Source organism: Notamacropus eugenii, chromosome 4, assembly GCF_028372415.1.
Source record: "Notamacropus eugenii isolate mMacEug1 chromosome 4, mMacEug1.pri_v2, whole genome shotgun sequence".
In the NCBI taxonomy this organism is placed as follows: domain Eukaryota; kingdom Metazoa; phylum Chordata; class Mammalia; order Diprotodontia; family Macropodidae; genus Notamacropus; species Notamacropus eugenii.
In genome coordinates, this window is record NC_092875.1 from 468,955,973 (window position 1) to 468,977,419 (window position 21,447).

General features: G+C 36.3%; 1 protein-coding gene across 4 annotated transcripts in view; it reads left to right on the top strand.

Moving 5' to 3' along the window:
- POLK (DNA polymerase kappa) overlaps positions 1-21,447 on the top strand; it is a 91,690-nt gene that overhangs the window by 43,670 nt on the left and 26,573 nt on the right. For 3 of the 4 annotated variants that reach the window (XM_072606364.1, XM_072606368.1, XM_072606365.1), the window contains exons 4-5: positions 8,865-9,017; positions 20,943-21,074. In XM_072606364.1, coding sequence (XP_072462465.1) covers positions 8,865-9,017; positions 20,943-21,074 — 285 coding nt within the window. Of the gene's footprint in view, positions 1-8,864; positions 9,018-20,580; positions 20,653-20,942; positions 21,075-21,447 lie in introns of those variants that run through there. The other variant, XM_072606366.1, reaches the window with a different exon arrangement.

Here is a 21,447-nt window from a genome sequence, read left to right on the forward strand (position 1 = left end):
CTGGAAGTGTTTCGATTGGCCAGATGAGACTCTGGGAAGCCACTAAGGAGCCCCCAGGATTTGAAAACCCAGTTGTTAGTGCTTCCTTCTCTGGTGACTATGGTCAGACAGTTGGACCTGTCTGTTGATTTGTGATATATGTATTGATTATAGTCAGACAGTTGGAAGCCATGTCTGTTGATCTTTGATTTCTCTGTATTTTCTCTGAAGTTCACGATGCTGACTTTTTCCCCGTAAGTAGGTGAGTGATACATGTGTTTGATTAAAGTGATTATTGACACCTTGAAAGATACCTTTCCTTTTAGAAAAGCAGATCAAAGAACCTGTGATTACAGGCCACTCTGTGTATGTTGGGGTGCTTGCTTTTACAAATATATGTTAGGTATTTAAATTAATTCAAACTGCCTGTGGCAGAGGTGTCAAACTTGTGATTATCTGCCAGAATAAAACAAATGTTTAACAAAATAAGTAAAAATACAATATAACATAGGTAGTGTTAATTTTTTATTTTCTAAGTCAGCATATAACCAACAAGGATCCATTATATTTGAATTTGTTATTACTGGTCCATAGTGTAGCAAGTGTGACATTCTTGTTAATCTCTTTTAAATAAGTATTTTTGCCTTGCCTTGTTGAAGATCATAATTGCTATACCTACTTTTTTTTAATGTGTTCAACTGTGGCATAATAGACTTTGTTCTAGTCCCTTATTTTTAATTATTTTAACTGTATATGATCAAATAAGGGATAAGAGAGGATCACGAAAGGTAAAACAGACAATTTTGATTACATATAATCAAAAAAGTTTTGCATGAAAAAAACCCATACAGCTAAGATTAAAAAGAAAACAATTAATTGGGGGGAAAAAACCTTTGCAGCAAAGTTCTCTGATAAAAGATTCATTTCCAAGTTATATAAGGAACCGATTCAAAATCATAAGAATAAAACCCATTCCTCACTTGACAAATGATCTTAGGATATGAAAAGGCAGTTCTCAAGGGAAGAAAACTGGGCCATCTATGGCCATATGAAAATATGTTCTAAATTGCTACTAATTGGAGAAATACAGACAATTCTGAGGTATCACATTGCACCCATAAGATTGGAAAAGACAAAAAAAGAAAACAGTGGATGTTGGCAGGGCTATGAGGAAGCAGGCACATAGATGCACTGTTGGTCTATCCATTCTGGAAAGCAATTTATAATTATGCATAAAAACTTACCAAATGTAATTTTAATGCAGCAATGCCACTGCTAGGTCTGTAACCAGAAGGGATCAAAGAAAGAAGAAATAGTTGTAGTTGCACAAAATTATTTATAGCAGCTTTTTTTGTTTTGACAAAACAACTGGAAACTAAGGAAATGCCCATCAGCTGGAGATTATGGTATGTGAATATGATAAAGCACTATTTTACTGTAAGAGATGAAGAAAAAAGATCTTTTCAGAGAGATTTGGAAAGGTGAATGAACTGACATAGAGTGAAGTCTTAATAAGAACTAATCAACCAGATTATCAACTATCATTTCAATGTACTGAAAAAAGAATAAAAAAGATAATGAACTAATATACAGAAAATATAATTCATTTTTGGATGTGACCAGTATGGGAAGATGTTTTTGCTTAACTGTGCTTATGTAATAAAGTTATTCTGTGACACCTGGGGAAAATGAATGCTTGATACTTGGTAAAATAAATTTTTTTTTAATAAGAGGGAAAGATCCATATGTACAAAAATATTTAATAGCAGCTCTTTTTGTGGTTGCAAAGAACTGAGAACTTAAGGCAGTGCCTATCACTCAGGGAACAGCTGAACAAATTATGGTATTTGAATGTGATGGAATACTGTTGTGCCATAAGAAATGATGAAAAGGATAGTTTCAGAGAAGCCTGGGAAGACTTTATGAATTGATGCAGTGAATAGAACCAGGAAAACAATGTATACAGTAACAACATTGTAAAGCCAAGCAACCTTAAAAGACTTTTAAGAACTTTGATTAGTTCAATGACCAGCCACAATTAGAGAGAACCAGTGTTAAAGCATATTGTTCACTGCCTGACAGAAGTGATGGATGCAAGATGCAGAGTGATGCCTGGCAAATTTGGGAATTTGTTTTGCTTGAATATGTACATTTGTTTCAAAGATTTTGTTTTTCTCCTTATATCTGTTTGGGGAAGGTGGGAGGTAGAGATAATATTAATTGAAAAAATGTTAAAAAAAATTTTTAAAGAAAAAAAGATTGATTTGAAGTATCAGTCATGAAGGGAGCTCCATGCCATAAGAAATGATACACAGTATATCTCTTTCTTTAGTAGTTTTGAGTTATTTTATCTAAGAAATTGGGGAAAAAATTAAGTAAAAACAAAATCTATATTGCACATTGTGTTCTGCTATGGAAATTTGATATTTAAAATGAACGAATTTCTTTTTTACATGCAATGTATTAGGCTGACCTACATTTTAGGTATTTGGAACAGAACTTAGTTGGTTTCAAAAGTAAAATTGTAATAGGGAAAATGTAAGGGAAAAAGTATTAATAGGATTTCAATAGAGTATATAAAAGCAGCATTGTAGAATTGTTAGATATAGAGAGATAAGAGTTCAGATACGGGTGAATAATAATTAAAGAGAGAGGAAAATGGTTGTTGGTGGTGGTGTGTTCGTCCTTCGTTGCCGAAGAAGACCATGCCATCAGAGAAATGATGACATGACTTGCACTTGACTTTGTTTTGAGTGAGGGAGGGCTGTGCAGGTCACCAGCCTCACTTCTCCTCCAGAGCCATCTGAATCCAGTGACCAGATATTCATCAGGATGACTGGAGATGGCCCAGGATTCACTGGGAGACCTTGACCCCTTTAAAGAAAAATGGAATGTCTGAATCAGAGAGGGAAGTGGAATTTGAGAATGTTTCCTTTTGGCAACTATTAAGACTCACTTCCACTATGGTTATGTGCACAGAGAAGCTCTCTCAGTGATAGATGTGCGTAAGAGGTGGGATTTTCCCTGTTGGATAGGCTGTTAAATTTAATCTTTATTATCATTTCCCTTTCCAGAAAATGATTCATTGTTAAGATTTTTTCAAGTGCCGTACATACCCCTTCCTTCATCTGACAGTTGTGTTTCACACTTCTATTTTCTAGATCAATATGTTATGTATGTACATATATATGCATTTGTTTTTAATCCCAGTCAGTTGCTTTCAGTCACTGAAACTTTATTTAGCATCCTATTTTTAAGAAAATTGAGAAGCTACATGAAAACAGTTCTATCATATTTGTTTTAGGTATTTTTTCTTTTTAAAGGCACATCTTCTCAGAAGCTTTACCACAACTGCTTTTTTCTTTTTTAAATCTAGCTTTAATGCTTCCATTCATAAACTCTTATTTGCTGTCTGTTTAACTTCTTTCAGCTCATTTCATTCTTCCATCTCTCCATTTACTCATTACATATTTACTGAGTACCTACTTGTGCTGGCTTCTTTGGGGGATACAAAGATGAGGAAGACACAGTTCCTGCCATTAAAGTTTGCAGTATCTAATAGGGAGGATGAGATAGTCACCCAAATAACTAGAATGCAAGTGAGAATGTGATAAGAAAGAAAAACAATTTCCTTTAAAAAATGTTTTGTTGATTTTGTTGTTGTTTTTTTGCATCAAAGTCATTCCTTATAGCCACCCCCACTCCAGAGATTGAGCCGTACTTTAGGACAAAGGACAGACTAACAATCTGTACAGCCTTCCGTCACATTTTTCTATCTCTACCTTCCCCACTTTGTCATAAATGGCTGGATTGAAAACAAAATGTTTGAGAGTTCAGAAGAGAGACATATGTGTTCTGGCTTAGGGGATGAGGAAAGGCTTTGTGGGGGACACAATATCTGGGTTGGATTTTGAAGGATTAGGATTTTAACACTAAGAAACTGGGAAAAGGATGTTACAGATATAAGGAATTCTATGGTGCCCTGCTTTTCTTCACTAATAGATATAGGCAAAGGGTAACAAAGGATTTACTTTATCATCATCGTATCCATAGTTGTTCTTTTTAAAGTCAATTTGTATTAAAAAAAAAAAAAGAATATCAGCTATAATTATTCCATATGTTTTTTCTCACAGATAAATTTCCTTGGTTTGACAAAGAAGGTGCCATCCAATTGTAATTCTAAGGAGAGAGTATTGCTTGTGTGTGTGTGTGTGTGTGTGTGTGAGAGAGAGAGAGAGAGAGAGAGAGAGAGAGAGAGAGAGAGAGAAACTTACAGTAGATGCTTTTGTAATGAAAAAATATGTTGTTTGTGACAAAATTCTGGTTTATGTGCCAGCCTCAAGCTATATCCAAAAGAAAGATAATCCAGGCTGATACCATTTTTTTCTATATCCTTGCCAAATGTAATCTAAAAATCAGCACAGTCCTTTTTTTATTAGTTTCTAAAATTGTCTCTGCTATTTGCCAAATTTGCTAATGTCATAATGAAGACATGTTTATCTGATTAAAGGGAATAAATATCCTTCCAAAAAAATTATGGCCTTAATATTATGGGTCATAATTACGTTTTTTTTTTAAACTTGCCAAATCTGTTTTTGACTTTACCTAATTTCCTTTGGGGTTTGTGTCTTGTGGGTCTGTGCTTTAATTTATGTTGATCCTTTTCCTTCCCTTTGGGAAACTAGTGACAGGAAAGAAGCAAAAACAAAAAACCCATTGGTAAGCAGTTAAGGAAGGAACTTTCAATCATACACTCATCAAGCAGGCCCTACTGAGAACATTGCAAGAGTAGACTTGCCTGGGCTAAGTTCCCAAGCAAACTTATTTGTCATTGTAATGATAAAGATAGAAACGAGGTGCTATCATAGATTCCCAACCCTTTTCAGAACATCTTTATTAAGCTCCCAGATTTATTAACTTCCAGATTATTTTTATTAGAATGGCACTTTTCTGTTATTGAGCTTTACAAATACTTTTACTTTTTTGAATTCTTAGTAATCATTGATTTTCCCAAGTATCTTTTCAACATAGTCTCAAAGAAAGAGTTGCATTCCTTTCTTGTCAACAGTTTGTGATGGAGAGTCATTATTTTTGTAAAGAGTAACCCAGTTTTAATCATTTACTATTGCTTCAGTACTTCAGGGAGTCATAATTGAAGCCATGTAGGCACAATGACCCCCTCCACACCCTTAATCCAGGTGGTTTAGTGAGTCCCTGTGGCCAGCAATGTATTAACTTGGTAGTCTTTGCAAATTTAGATAAATTAGTTCTTCCCTTACTTGAAGTCTTTCTAGGGTTTCCAAAGTTTATGCTCCATTAGCGTGGCCTTTTTGTGTCACCTCTATGTCATGGTGAGGCTGTTCTAGATAAGTACATATGAATTACCAAGCCTGTCTATCTGTAGACTGATATTTTTCTATTTTGTCCCTATACCATATTTGTTGTTCGGTCATTTTTGGTCATGTCCAACTCTTTGTGACCTCATTTGGAGTTTTCCTGGCAGAGATACTACTGGAGTGGTTTTCCATTTCCTTCTCTAGTTCATTTTACAGATGAGGAAACTGAGAAAAGCAGGCTTGCCCAGGGTCACACCGTAAGTGTCTGAGGCCAGATTTGAACTCGGCAAGATGAGTCTTTCTGGCTCCAAGCCCTGCACTCTAAGCACTGTACCACCTAGCTGCCCCTGTAACACATTGCATAGTTGTTTTTTTTAAACTAATTGATTGTCCCTTACAGAAATGTTATGATTTAGCAATGAATGAATGAGTGCCATGAAAAATTAAAGGATACCACTTAAGTGTTCATGCCTGTTCAAGTGTCTAAAGATTGAGTACCTTCTTTTGCTCTGTTAGCAGTTTTCCTACATTTAGATTGTATTGCCTAATTTTAAATTGATAGTTTCTTCTATTTTATGAAATTATATTTGCTATGTTATGTATATTTGCTATATGAAGTTATATGAAATTATGTATAAAAATATATTTGCTATATATTATGAGAATATATTTGCAATATTTATGAAATTATATTTGCTACTAGAAGTGCAAGCCATTTTCTTTTTTCCCACATTCTGGAGCTTCTCTACCTGACAAAGTGACCTGATCCAAAATTTCTTTCCCCATATATTCTATAGGTGAATTATATTGAATGATGGACTCCATAGGGAATAATTCCTATTTATTTAGTGATCTTCCTTAGTGTCTTGCTCATCTCCTACCTAACATTCATCCTGTATTCAGTAGGCCTACTATGCAAGTCTTGGTGCAACACAAAAGAATTCAGTCTCATTTTCAATGACTTTTCTCAGAGAATTTTCCTTTTGTCTAGTGGTGTAGCACAGCCTGGTCAGATCTGTCTTGAAAACCTAGAGTCAGAAACTGTTACTTGTTTCCTGGAAGCTGGGTATTTCTACTCTTTTGAACAAAGGTGTTATTTGAATACAGACCTTTTTTTTTTTTTTTTTGACCTTATATATAATGCAGAACATGCGATTTTTCCCTTTACTAAGATGTATCTTTCTTAGGTCACCATGCACAATGATTTCTCTGTTTGTAAAATTTTCCTTGGGAAGACCTCATTTCCAGGGGATTAAGGGAGAAATCAGCCATTGCCTCAACAGTCATTTACCATGTGCCAACCACTCTACTAAGTCCTGGAGATCCCCACCCACCCCCAAAAAAAGCCAAAAGCAGTCTCTGCCCTCAAAGAGTTTATATTCTAATTATATTCTAACTTATATTTTATATTCTAATGGGCTGAGAGTATATATAACAAAGTGTTTATGTACGTATGTATATACATATATGTATATGTATACATATACATATATGTACCTAGATACAAGATAAACACAGAGTAGATGGAAGTTAGACTTAAAGAGGAAAGCATTATCAGAATTTTAGAGCCTGGAAGGAGTTTGGAAAGCTAGTTTAATCTCATTATTTTGTAGACTTCTAAAATTCAGGTACAGGAAGATCTAATGATTTCTCTCTTGCACTCACATCTTTTTTCTCCTTTACTATCCACTGTGCTACTTTGTTAGATCCAAAGGCACAAATGTTCATGATTTGAATTTCCTCATTTTGATTGATCACTGTTTTAGCCAAAATGATATTGTTATATAAAAGAAGACAAAGGTAGAATTTACCATGAATTCATCCCCCGTTTCAGATAGTATTATTCATAAATTCTAAGCTTAATACTACTCATTTGCCTTATATTTCTGCCTATAGTTTTTAAGTTAATCATTTTAATTGAAGGTATCAAAGTCTAGAGCTCTTTACCATTTACGTAACTGTCAAAGAAAGGATGCTCTTAGTTTCAGCCATCTTTGTATTTCAATAAAATCTTTTTTTTTCAAAAGTTGTATTTTGTGGTATATTCTATAGTCTTGGTTATAGTTGTTCCTAGTATTTTTGATGGAAACTTATTCTTTGCACATCGCAGCATTGATAGACTGCCTGCTATGTTTTGTTCTAAACTTCATTAGAAGCATAATTGTAGAGGGAATCATTTACATTTTCATCCTTTTTTCCCACATTCTTAGTCATAATATTTCCATTCTAAGTCATAATATTTCTAATAGACCAGACTCTAATTAAGTGAACCAATTCCTTGTGTTGAAATATATGGAAGCAGTTTTCTCCTCCCTTTTGACAGATCCCTCCTGTTAAGAATGATTCTCTACCACGTAACATGTTTTATTGACATATTTTGTTATAAAGGGATAGACATATCCCTTTCACTACTGAATCTTTTCCTGCTCTTTCTCCTGTCTAGCAGGTCATCCCTTGTAACAAAAAAATATCAAAAAGAAAGGGAAAAAGAAATTCAGTAAAGTTAATCACCATCAATTCTGATGTAAAGTCAGTATATACAATATTCCATCATCTTTTTTCCCTTGCTTAAAAAGGACTTTCAGCATTTTTTTTTCAGGAATAGGAATTTAGCTCTCAAGTAGAAAATGGCACTGCAGTTCAATGTATGGTCCCATCTTGCAATCACTTTCTATTTTCTCAGCCAAGCTTATAGTTTGTTTTGATTGTCCATACTGAAACAGGAATATTGAGGGAATGGAATGGGAGTACCTCAGTTTCACTTCCTCTTTACCTCAGTCACTGCTCAGTGTTAAACTGCCAAACTAGCTTATAATACGATCCTTGCTCTATTCTTGGAAGTCATCCTGAATTTTGACTCAACTGCTGAATCAGTATTGGACACAGTTTATGCAGCTGTTTATTCCAGAACTGTTGTGGCAATGCTGGATACCTTTTACAGCAGTCATATATGATGAATAATCCGTTCAGCTTCTACCCTGCATAACTCTAAGTATGAATGTTTAAAATCAACTACAAATGTAGTAGATATTTGTGGATACGTTATACACATTTGCAGGAAGTAACATGGTTTTTAAAAAATTTTGGCAAGGAAACCTTTTTGTCATTTCTAAAGAATAAAGGGTACTTTTCAGAACATGAATAATACAGAAGTATGTTTTGTATGACTTTATGTATATAATGGGCATTGTAGAAGGTATTGCCTAATGTTGGAGAAAGGGGTGGAAGGAAGAAGATATGTCAAAACAAAATAAAATAAAAATTTGGGAAATAATAGGAAAATGAGGAAATAAGGAAAATAAGAATTTGAAACTAAATAAAGTAAAAATTTAATTAAAAAAAGAATAAAGTGGTCAAGTAATAGAGACTGCATGGGCAGTACAACATGATATTACCCTCTCTGGCTATTGAATATATCTTGTGGATATTCTTTTTCTGTAGACTCACATTTAACACTTTTCTACTAAAAGTAAAAAACAATACATTAGTGCTGGCATTTTGCAGTATCAAATTATGTATTTAAAGGGTTCACTCTTTTTTCCCATTAAGGTTGACAGGTTTGCAATGGAGTTGGAACAGAGCCGTAACCTGCACTGCACTATGGTACACATTGATATGGATGCTTTCTATGCAGCTGTAGAAATGAGAGACAGTCCAGAACTGAGGGATAAACCCATTGCAGTAGGATCAATGAGTATGTTGGTAAGTAAAGATCAAAGACAGAAAACAATGTCACAGCAAAGTCAAAGAAACTTCCTATAGGTATATGACATGAGTTCTAATTCTTTCCATTCCAAATTATAGCTAGATCCCAAAGAATGTGAATAACAAATGCTGTGAAGTGCTGGCATGTATTTCAATTCACACTATTAGAAGTAATCATTGTGCAAATATGGTAATTGATACCAGGCCATTGGAAAGAGGTAGTAACCGTCCCACTGCACTTACTATTTGCACCAGTCAGGATGGGGCTCCTTTTTTTCTTTTCAAAATATTTTAAATAAGATATTTGAAGAAGGGAAAGTAACTCTCTGTTCTTGATTTCTAAATACTAAAGCCATTATGAAATATTACATCCTTCAGAATTTACTTTTAGTTTGTCTGCCACATATAGCCTTGACTGACCAGAAAAGTAAATCATAGAGGAAACTGAGGGGATGGATGCACATGAGTTAGGGAGGGAAATGGGTAAACAAGGTTCGTGTGTAATGTGATACAATACTATTATCTTGTAAGAAATGATGATGAGAATGGTTTTGGAAAAACCTAGAAATACTTGGATGAAATGATGCAGAGGAAAGTGAGCAGAAGTAGAAGAGCAGTTTATGCAGTCGTAGCACTGTTGTAAAGATGATCAGTTCTGAAAGACACTCGCTTTGATCGCCATAATGACCGCCTGTAATTCACTGACTCACAAACCAAACTGAAACAGAGAACTGAGGGCTGAGAGTATAAATTAACGCATATTTTCTTCTATTTCTTTCTCTCTTTTTTTAAAATTTTTTTTGGAACATGGCTAATGAGGAAATTTATTTTGCATGTCTATCCATATTTGTAATGTGGTTTTTTCTTTTTTTCTTTTTGTTTTCTCAATTGATAGAGAAGGGGAGGGCAGAGGGAGAGATTTTGGAACTGAAAATAAAACAAAATTGAATTTAAAGAAACCTTAAAATAAACCAAGAGACCAAAGAGAAGAAAATACAGCCTCCAAACCTCCTGCTCAACAGTAATAAATATCAACTAAATAGAAAGCTAGGTGCCAGTGTAATTTAGAAAAACAAACTACAACGTAACTGAAGCTATTAAAATACAAAAAGCAATTCAGATGGAGAGAGATCCTAAAAATCTTTTATCCTGAGAGTTTTTTCACTACCCAAGATCAAATTGCTTGTCATTAAGAAGGCTTAACTAGATCTAACTCATAGAATAGTGTATGTATATGCATGTTGCCATCTGCATCAGAGGAAGGATCCACACGGGGAGTTCCCACACCACTGGCATCATAGTGTCTTGATATATTACCTGTATACAAGGCAAAATGCTTCTGAATTTCTGAAATGGTTCCTGACCACGAGAGGACTTTTGAACTTTCAGACAGCATTTTTCTATTTCCTTTCTTTTGTTTTTAATGTTTTATGTTGTCTCCTCCAATAGAATATAAATACTTTGAGTGCCAGGACTGTTTCATTTTTGTGTTTGTTCCCCAACCCCTGGCATGTATTTAATGTTTGTTGAATGATTTTTTTAAAAGGATATCCTCAAATTCTCAAATAATAAATGACACATTTAAAAAAATTAAGCAAATATTAACACTGATAAGAAATCCAGATAAACAAGTCACAGAATTTAGAATTAGAATCATCCATCTTTTCCAACCCATACTTGAAAGGAATCCCTGCTGTAATGTATCTGATGATACAGTAACCCAAACCTCTGCTTAAAGACCACCTAAAGAAGTGGAAGCTGCCATCTCTCCAGAAGGTCTGTCATATTTGCCAGGTCTTTTAGAAGCTGCATCAAGTGGCCTTAATCAGACTGGTGCTCCATATCTCTCCAGATAACATCTTTCTATTAGCTATTTTTATTCCATCCTTTCCATTACAAAAGTCAATAGAAAGAAAAGCCAAGGAAGAATCGAGCCACTCATGCTTCTTTTTGTCACCAGTTATCATCCAGCTTGCCCCTAGCTGCAGTCCTGTCCTCCTTTGTTCCTCCTTTTTCTCCCAATACAGCTCAAAATTAAAAAAAAAAAAAGACTAACTCCCAAACACTTTTTATTATTTAAGAAGAACTTAAAGAAATTCTAGGGAAAAATTTAGGTCAGAATTTAAAAGGTGCTCTAAAAAACCAAGAGGAAATAATGAAGAAAATTAACAATATGGAGAATACAATAGAAAAGCTCAGATGAAAATGTTGTTCAATCCGTTGACAGCAGGCTTCTTACAGCAGAGCAGAACTGCACATCATCCTCACAAAGAAGAGCTTGCACTTATACAGTGCTTTAAGATTTGCAAAGCACTTTACAAAGGGTCTGACTTGCCTGGCATCCGCAGAGTCACCAAGCGTCAGACACAACTGAACAACAACAAAATCTCATTTAATCTTCGTAACAACCCTGGGAAGTGGATATTATTATCTACATTTTAAAGATGAGGGAACTGAGGCAGACAAGGTTAGGTGATTTATCTGGGGTCACATAATTATTAAGTGTCTAAGGCCAGATTTGAACCCCTAAGGTCAGGCTCTCTCTCCACAGCAAAACCTAACATCTAGAAATACAGGTTCAAAAAAAAAAAATCACCAGATTATATAAAGAATCAGAAAATTTTCAGATGTAAGTGACAGATCTTGAGGATCCATCATGTAGCAATCTCAGTATTACCGACCTTTCAGAAACTTTAGCTAAACAAAAGAAATTAAACACTGTACTCTAGAAAATCGTCTTTAAATGCCTAGCAGTGACCGAAAGAATCCATAATCTATAAACAAATTGCATACTGTCGATTTCAATTCAACAGATGTTATTAATAGCTTCCTCTTTGGCCTGTGCTTGTCCTGAGGGCCCAAAGACAGAAATCAAATAGCTCCTACCCTCAAGGAGCTGACACTTTACTGGATGATGGAAAGGGTGTATGTTACGTATTGTTGTTATTTGTTTAGTTGTGTCCAGCTCTCTGTGACGCCCCCCTCCCCCTCCCCTTTTGAGGCTTTCTGGGCAAAGACACTGGAGTGGTTTGCATTTTTCTTCTCCAGCTCATTTTACAGATGAGGAAACTGAGGCAAACAAGATTAAGTGACTTGTCCAGGGTCACATAGCTAGTAAGTGTCTGAGGCTAGATTCAAAGTCAGGAAGATGAGTCTTCCTGATTCCAGGCTTGGTGCTCTATCCACTGGGCCACTTTGCTGCCCCAACAACATGTATGCAAGTAAATAAATAGAAAATACATATAATTAACATACAGGAGGATAAGAGTGCTAACAACTGAGGTGAAGGTGGAGAAATCAGGAAGGGCCTATTGTAGATATTCTGGAAAGTAAAAAGTGGTATGTTGAAGGAAGCAAGGGTTTTTTCTAGTCAGAGATGAAGGAGGGTTACATTCCAGCCTTAGAAGAGTATTTGTGCAAGTCTATAAAGATGGGCAAGGGATGTTGTATATGGGGAACAACTAATAGGCCAGTTTAAGTAGAACAGATGGTGAGTGAAGGGGAATAACCTGAAATAAAACTGGAAAGGTAAATAGGAACTAAATTGTGAAAAGCTGGAAATGCCAGCCTGAGTAGTATATGTTTTCCTTAGAGACATTAGGAAGTCACTGAAGATTTTTGAATAGAGAAACCTGGTCAGATCTTTGTTTTGAGAATACCAGTTTTGCGCATATGTCAAGCATGGATTGGAGAAGGGGAGAGACTGGAAGCAAGGAGGCCACTTAGGCTATTGAGAGGCAGGGGCAGTATAAGTGGAGAAAAGGGGACAGATGAAAAAGAAGTTTTAGATGCAAGATCCACAGCCTATATAACATTTGATCAGATGTGGGAAATAAGGGGAAGGGAAAAGTCAGCAATTATGACTTCAAGGTTGTTAACCTGGTTGAGAACTTGGTGATGCCTCCAACAAAAATGTTTGGAGAAGAGAAAATAAAATGAGTTCTATTTTGGACGTTTTAAGTTTGAGATGGCTATGAGATTTTTCAATAGACAGGATAGACAGAGACAGACAGAGATGGAGTAGAACAGGAGAGGGAACAGGGGAGAGCGAAGGAGAATTTAGAAAGGGAGACTATGAGCCAGATACTGAACCCCCTGAGAAAGAAGGAATAACCTGAAGGCCAGTAGATAATTGTGACAAGGAGTTGAACTGGGTGATGAAGATGGAATGAACCCAAAAGAGAGATTATTGGATTGAGCAAAGGGAGAGTCTAAAAGTGTGAATGAGGTTATAAGCACATGTTTACCCTTCTTCCTGGTCTAGAACTTGGAGGCAAAGGAAAATGGCATAGTTGGTGCTAGTGGAGAGAGTAGCCAGGGATACTTTTAAAGATAAAATCTAAGATAACTTAGTTTAACAATATAGAAAGGATCCAGAGGCTGCATTGGAGTGGGAAGAACAGAGGAGGATGAGAACTGAGGAGAGGTAAGGCTAAAGTGGATAGGAAGGATAGTACCTAGGTCATTACTTCTTGGTACTTCAACAGATATTTTCTTTGAAGCACAGGGATAAAAGATGTGGGCCCTCACTGACTCAGACTTCCAAAAGATGACTGTCTCTTTAAGATTTTCAGACCTAATGACTAAGAGAGAATAATGTAGTGATGAGGCCCCTGGGGGTTAGGCTGAACTTCACCTGGAACCTTGTCCCAGACAGTAACCTACAAACATTCTAGGTATGTTCCTGGCATGATATTCACTCTTCCTTATCCCACCCCCATTCCTCCAAACTACTCTAGGTGCAGTAGTCTTGGGATTTGAGGTGGCTTAGAGTCCTCTTTGGAGCAGGTATTCTGAGGCCTCTGATATCCAGAGACCGTCCTTGGACTTGGTCTTTTTCAGAGGTTCTTCACTGGGGTCCCTAGGCCACCACAGTTACCCTGGATAAATTTTAGAGGACCTATGAACTTGAATGGAAAAATGCATCTTTATTTTAATATAATTGGTTTCCTCTGCAATGCTATGTAGCTTATTTAATGCATTTCAGAATATTTTGAGAAGGAGTTCATAGAGTTTACTAGACTGCCAGAGGGGTCTGTGATAGAAAAAAAAGATTAAGAACCCCTGAGAAAGTTCATTTTGCTCTGACATTCAGAGGCTAAGGCCTGGATGGAACTTCCTAGATACATTATAATTAAACTACAAAATTACAATGATAGGGAAAGAAATGCTTCAGTCTGCTAGAAGAAAAAATATATACTTACCAAGGAACAGTCACCAGGAAAACAGTAGACTATTCAAGGAAAACAAGGGACAATGGGGGAAAAAACTATGTCAACATAGACAAAATTAAGAAGCCTGAGCCATAAACACAGAATTATCTACTCAGCAAAACTCAGCAGGCAATTTAAAAGCAAGAGATTGACACTAGAGAAACATTTAGACTTGAAAAAGTTTGCATAGACTTATGTAAAGTCTCTTACCAAAGTCTTTGAAGAAGATAGTCTCTCTGCCAAAAAAAAAAAGTATTTAAAACAATTCACATTTATCTAATTAGGATAAACTACATATGAGCACCTTGTGAATATTACATTAATTAAATATATCTAAATGTTTATAAAGGGTATTGTAGAGAAATAAGAAAAATGAAACAAAGGAGAAGAGGAGACAGACAACCCCTATGCCTCCCCTAAGTCACCAACCAATATTTTGGAAAAACTTGTCAAATATTTTTAAGAATATTTAACATTGTGGAAGTATTCAAGGATAGCCAAAAACTGCTTTAAAATCCATTATATATACATACATGTGTGCCCTTTTGTAGAACACCATCATATTCTGCCAAAAGGAAATGTTGTTATTTGCAGATATAACATTTGCTGAATATTTATTTTCTGTAAAATCAAAAGAAATAGCAGTGTACTTTCTTGGCGTGGTATAGAAATTGGCTTCCAATTTAATGAGATTTAGGCCATCAGTTCTTTAAACTCATTCAAATAGGATTCTACTAGTATTATAGATGACTCCAAAATACCAAAGCTGAATACTTAAATTACTTTATGCTTTCACTTGGTACAGAAGAGTCCTGCTTTAAGGAACTTAGTGGAAATTTCAAAATTATAACCTACACTTTTTATTCAGTGTTGTTAAAAATTCCATTCTGGAGCAGTGTAAGTACTGGACTTCATTGTCAGCATGCTTTCTATTCTTCTGTATGTTCAGCTGTCATAGCAACCCAATCAAAATAATTTTGTGCTTGCTTACATGAACCACTTTGTGTCCTTCTACTGTGTCCTGTACAGTTTGTTCCAATTTCTCTCCCACACAGCCCCTCCCACTGACTTGAACATAGTGCTGCTGTGAGCGCTACAAAGACAAAAGGTTGTCAGTAAAAAAAATAGAGTAATTGTTGGCAATTTGGTCTCATTATCACAGCCTTGTTGGTCAGATGTGATCTAAGGGCAGTCAGAAAAAAAATTTCTGCTTTTTGTTTAATTCAGATTTGCATTTGATTCTTTATTGAGACTCCAAACACACTCCATACTTATGATAGTGGGCTTCATCATGTGAATATTTTCATCTTCTTTGGGGGTGCCAGTTTATTTCAGGTACACTGTTAGCTTGCAGGTGGTCCTCTCTCTTGTGCCAAACATCTTCTCCAAGTCTCCTCCCTGGCTCCCCACCAGCAAAATATACCCCACCTTCATAGCAATAATCATTTATTGGGAAAAAACAACCGTAAGAGATGATGACATATAGGACAATTGGGTTCTGTATGTTCCTAACATGTTAGTGGGCATACAGAAGTTCACCTGAGGAGAGGCATAAATAAAGACCTAGCATGTCAAAACAAAAGCATTCTGGCCGGCAACTCATATAAGTTTATTTATTCCTCACCAAATCCCAGTAAGATTTCATGTTTCCCAGATCTTGGGTTCATATTATTAACTGTGAACAAGCATCTTCACTTTTCAGATTCTCATGAATGACTAGTACAGTGGATCTCAACATTATCAAAGGTGAAGATTACTTTTTTTAAAAATATTTAAATGAAAGCTTTTTTACTTTTAACTTTTATACTGTACTCATTTTCTGGTCTTTTCTTACGTACCTCTAAATTGAACCTTCCCTTGTAACAAAACAAAAACATGAACAGTTAAGCAAAACCTACCAACAGAGGAACAGAGGTGTCATTCTATACCTCTTCACCTCTCTACCAAGAGGAGAGAAATATGATCATTTGCTTTCAAGGACCAATATTGACCATTGCATTTAATTTGAGACCAGCTCCCTTGTAGACTTAGTTTGTATTATGATAGTCACTGAGTGTATTTTCTCCTCATTCAGCTTTCTTTGAGCTACAGCAGTCCTCATATAGCTCTAAATTCCTCACATTTCTCCTTTCTCATAGAGCAAAAGTGTTCCAAAAATGTTCCGGTAAGTTCCCGTATCATGATTTCTTTAGTCACTCCACAATTGATAGAACACGACTTTGTTTCCTTTTTTTCTCTACTATAAAGAATATTGTAATCACAATTTGAAATGGAGCCTTTCTTTCTGTCTTTAACTTACTTGGAGTATATACCTTGTAGTGGAGTTGTTGGGTTTTAAGGTGACTATTTAGTCACTTTTCTCAAAATTCTAAATACTTTTTGAACAATTGGAACAAATCAGTGTTCCACCTACAATGTTGGAATATATTTGATTTCTCCTTCCTCCTCTGATATTGACTCTTTTCATATTTTACCATCTTGCCAATAGGATGTCTCAAAGATGAAACCTCAGAGTGACCTTATTCTTATAATTTTTAGTTCCATACATGTGATTTCATTCATGTATCCCACTATGGAAACTCCCACCATCGCTCATAAAAATCATCAACTATTCATTGATTTTATTATCTTAGAGAATTGCTTGGGATACTGAAATGATAAGTCATTTGCCCAGCATTAGTATATATCTTTCAAACCTTGAGTTCAACTCTCTATCCACTATGAAAATTTGTCTTGTTTGCTAATTAATTTACATTTTTCTTATTAGCAATTTGAAACATTTTTTTCTTAATTTATAGTTTGCACTTCTTTTGAAAACCATTTTGTTCATATCCTTCAATCACTATCTATTAGAGAATAACTAAAGATTTTTTTTCACAAGTATTTTTAATTATTAATTATTTTAAAATTTTAAAAATTTTATTTCTTCTCACATACAAAAACAATTTTAACTTTCATTTTTTAATAATTTCTGAGTTCTAAATTCTCTCTCTTCCTTCCCTCCCTCCTCCTTGAGAAGTCAAGCAATTTGGTGTAGATTATGCATATGAAGTCATGCAAAACATTTCCATATTGGCCATGTTGTAAAAGAGAACACAGACAAAAAGAAAGGAAGAAAGAAAAATAAAGTAAGAAAGATGAAAAAAGGTTTTTTAAGTACGCTATAATCTGTATTCAGACTCCATCCGTTCTTTCCCTTGGAGGTGGATGGCATTTTTCATCATAAATCCTTCCGATCATCTTGAATCATTATTGCTAAGAATAGCTAAGTCTTTCCCAGTCAGACAATACCGCTGTTACTAGGTACAGAGTTCTTCGAGTTCTGCCCACTTCACTTTGCATCGGTTCCTATAAATCTTCCCAGGTTTTCCTGAAACCATCCCACTTGTAGGACCTCTTTTTGGCCTCAAAAGGTTTTGTGAACTCCCATGGAAATAATAGTTTACAATTAGAGTCCATGGATAAAAAAAACACAAACTTAAATTTATGTTAAGGGCTTTTTTCTTTTTCTTACTTTTTTCGTTTAAAAAAATAAAAACCTGTTCATTAAAAAAAACTATTGATTCTGGTCCACAATTGGAACTGAGAAGCTTCAGTGATTTGTCAGAGTCACTCAGCTAATATGTGTCAGGTTCAGGATGTCAGCCCAGGTGTTCCTGAGTCCAAGGCTGGCCATCTGTAAAAAGCACTTAGCACATAGGAGTTATAATATAAATGTTTATTTCATTCCCCTTCTCTACCCTTCTCCCTATGTCTTCCTGCTGTTCATGAGGAAAACAGATGCAGATAGATTCAATGAATTTTTACCTTATTAATCATAATAGAAATTGAAAAACAGCAGTATATATACAAATTCAGAAAGTATTTACTTGTTATACTCAGCCATGCTGCATATTTTGCTGTTGCTGGGTCAAGATCAAAGTGATAAGTCTTGGTGCATATACATATGTGTGTGTAGATAGATATTGATACAGATATGTACACACACATGTATATGTACATACTCAGGTGCATGCATACGGACACATGTGTGCACACCCCCCCCCCTTTCTAGTCATTCCACGGCCCTGCAGGGGCCCTCAGTTTACAGGTTAGGAATCACTGCTTCATGACTTACTTCTTCTAGCTTTGTTTATCACAGAATAGACTTGACTTCTCTGTGCCTTCTCTTTAACTACCTTAGAGTGCTTGTGTATTTCATGCTTACTCCCTGCAAAGTTTAAATTTAAATCCATCAGCTGTGAGGAGTGTCTAACAGTTCCATAGGACTCATGACAGCCTTTATACAGACAGTAGTCTGACTTTCAGTATGAAGACACTCCCAGTGGGGTGCTGACCCATTGCTCAACGGCAACTGAAAGCTGCAGACCGCTGCCTGGAGCCCTGAGTGGTAACTGACTTTCTCATCGTCTTCAAGGATAGTGGGTGTCCGAAGCAGGTCTTAAATCCAGGTGGTTTCTGACTCCCAAGGCCAGCTCTCCACTTTACTGTGTGATTTCTTTCATTATAAATATTATATAATAAATATATTATATTTTATAAATATAAAATGTGTTTGGTTGTTTTCTGTTTTTGTTTTGTCCAGACCTCTGATTTCCTGAAACTCCCCCTGTGGAAACTCTCAGGGTTAGCGATCTTGGTGACTGTATATGAACCTCACTTACTGATGCAGTAGGTGCCATTCGAGAGTGTGTACCTGTGTCGTGGGGCAGAATATGTCAGCGGTGGGATTTGAATCCAGGTCTTCCTGGCAAAGACCACATCTCTCTTTATTATGCTGACTTCCAAGCCACATTTGGCTTTTATTTTTTAAAAAAATGACCGACCAGGCTAGAAATATAATACATACTGTGTATTATATTGTGGCAAATAATAATATAATGGATAAAGAGGACTGCCTACAGAGCTTCCAATGTATGTGCCATAAAATACTGTGACCTGAATTGAGATGAATCTGTGGTTCATCAGCATAAGGAACTTCCTGTGTGAAAAATTCACTCCAGTCCCTCTAAGACTTGGGAGATGTCCTAAGAAGTTGCCCAAAGCATCTCAAGGCTAATTGGCTTGCTCAGAGCCAGTCTTGGTTGCCTAAAGAGGAACCACAATTTCAGGAGTTCAGAAAACTGACTCCCCCAGAAAGACAGTGGTTCCTGAACAGCACGCCTTTGTGATGAAGAAGGTACAGCCCTGATTTCTTATCCACCAGTGTGATAATGTTAGTCCCCTTCCTTTCTTCAGCCCACTGGGGATAAGAAATCAGGAACTGGCGGTCCTGTAGTATTAGAGACAGGGGCAATAGCTGAAAGGAAAGAGGCTGCCTGTTTAGTAACCCCAAAGTGTATTTGCCTTCCAAGGGGAGTCCAAATCACAGAGCAGCCCTCTCTGTCTTGGCGGAGACTGTGGGAGGAGAGACTTTCACTTTAATAGTAGAATGATGCTTTGTTAATGATTCTGAGTTCAGTTAGGGGAACTTCTGAATTACTGAGTGCCTTATCTATACTTTAATTTTTATTGATGCCTGTGAGTCTTTTCTGCCTTCTGCGTATTTCAGTGAAATAGAGGTTGTCTTCTCCCTGAAAAAAAATTTTAATGACTTTTCCAGCATCATATAGCTATTAAATGTCAAAAGATGTCTACTTAGGTCTTCCTGACTGCTAGTCCTCTACTGTATCCTCTCTGCGTGCTGCCTCTAATACTTACCACAAACTAGCATTTGTTAAGGACCTCCTATGCACTGAGCACAACTCTAAACACTGAGGAGACAAAAAAAGGCAAACATAGCCCCTACCCGCAGGGAACTCAGACAGTAATGGGGGAGACAACAGGTGTAGAACTGTATCGAATCGAGATATGTACGTGAGAACTTGTACACATTCTCAGAAGGATGTCACTAATATTGAGGAAGAGTGGAAAAGCCTGCTTGGGCCAGGGAAACTAGGGGGCAGAGAGGAGGGAGAGCACTCCAGGTGTGGGATCAACTAGTGAAAATGCTTGGAATCAGGACATAGAGTGTTATGTGATTACAGAATGTGAATGTGGAGAGGATTAAGGTGTAATAAAATTGGAAAGCTTATGAAAAGCTTTAAAAGGCAAATGGAGGATTTTGCATTTGATCCTAGAGGTGGTAGTTGGCCTTTGTTCTCGAAAAGGACCGAAATGACACCAGTATATTGGGGTCAAGGTACAGTGTGTCCGACTGTGGCTGGTCAGGCAAAAAGGAGTTACTGAGGCTTATCCAATGACATAGACATTCACTTTAGGAAGATCGGTTTGACAGCTAAGTGGAAGATGATGTGGAGTGGGGAGAAACTTGAGGCCTGGAGACCAACCCTCAGACTATTACAGTAGTCCATGTATGAGATGATGAAGGCCTGCTCCACGGTGGTGGCAGAGTCAGAGAAAAGAAGCTTATAGGAAAGGTATTAGTAGTCAGGGAGAATGACAGAACTTCACAGCTGGATGTGGGGGGTAAGAGAATGAGGAGGAAAACATCTATTTTGTGAGCCTTGATGCCTAAGGAGAGAAGGACTTGGGGGAAAAGATAATGAGTAAATAAAATAAAATCTTGATTCTAAAGATTAGCTTGTAAAAGAAATATGATTGCCTTGGGGACTTACATTTTTAGAAATGATGTGTTGCTTATAAGCCTGCCTAGATACACGCCCAATTAGATTTGCAAAATTTTAATGTGATTGTTTTTCCTTTTCAGTCCACTTCAAATTATCATGCAAGAAGGTTTGGAGTACGGGCAGCTATGCCTGGATTTATTGCTAAGAGACTCTGCCCAGAATTAACTATAGTGTCCCCAAATTTTGACAAATATCGAGAAGTAAGTAAAGAGGTAAGAACACAGGCCGACTGGGGAATTTCAGTAGTACATCCAAGTATTGATTTCATTTAAGTTTGTGTAAGTACTAGGCAAATGATAAGCTGTATTTGTTTAGGAGCTTTAAGTTCCTCATTTTGGTCCAGTTTGGTCTGTGGGGAGATAGTCTAAAATATCTTACAGAAAACATTATACCTTTTCTTTTTTATGAGATCATCAAAATCCATAAAAAGGCATTAATTTCTTGCTTTTTATTACAGTCTTTTTTTCCAGTGACCAGGCTGGTTTGTGTTGTACACTGGAAGAGCAAATTTATAAATTGGCAACTTAGAGCTTGGGAGGGTTAATGCAGTGTCAGAAAGCATATGGTTTGCGTTGGTGAGGCATG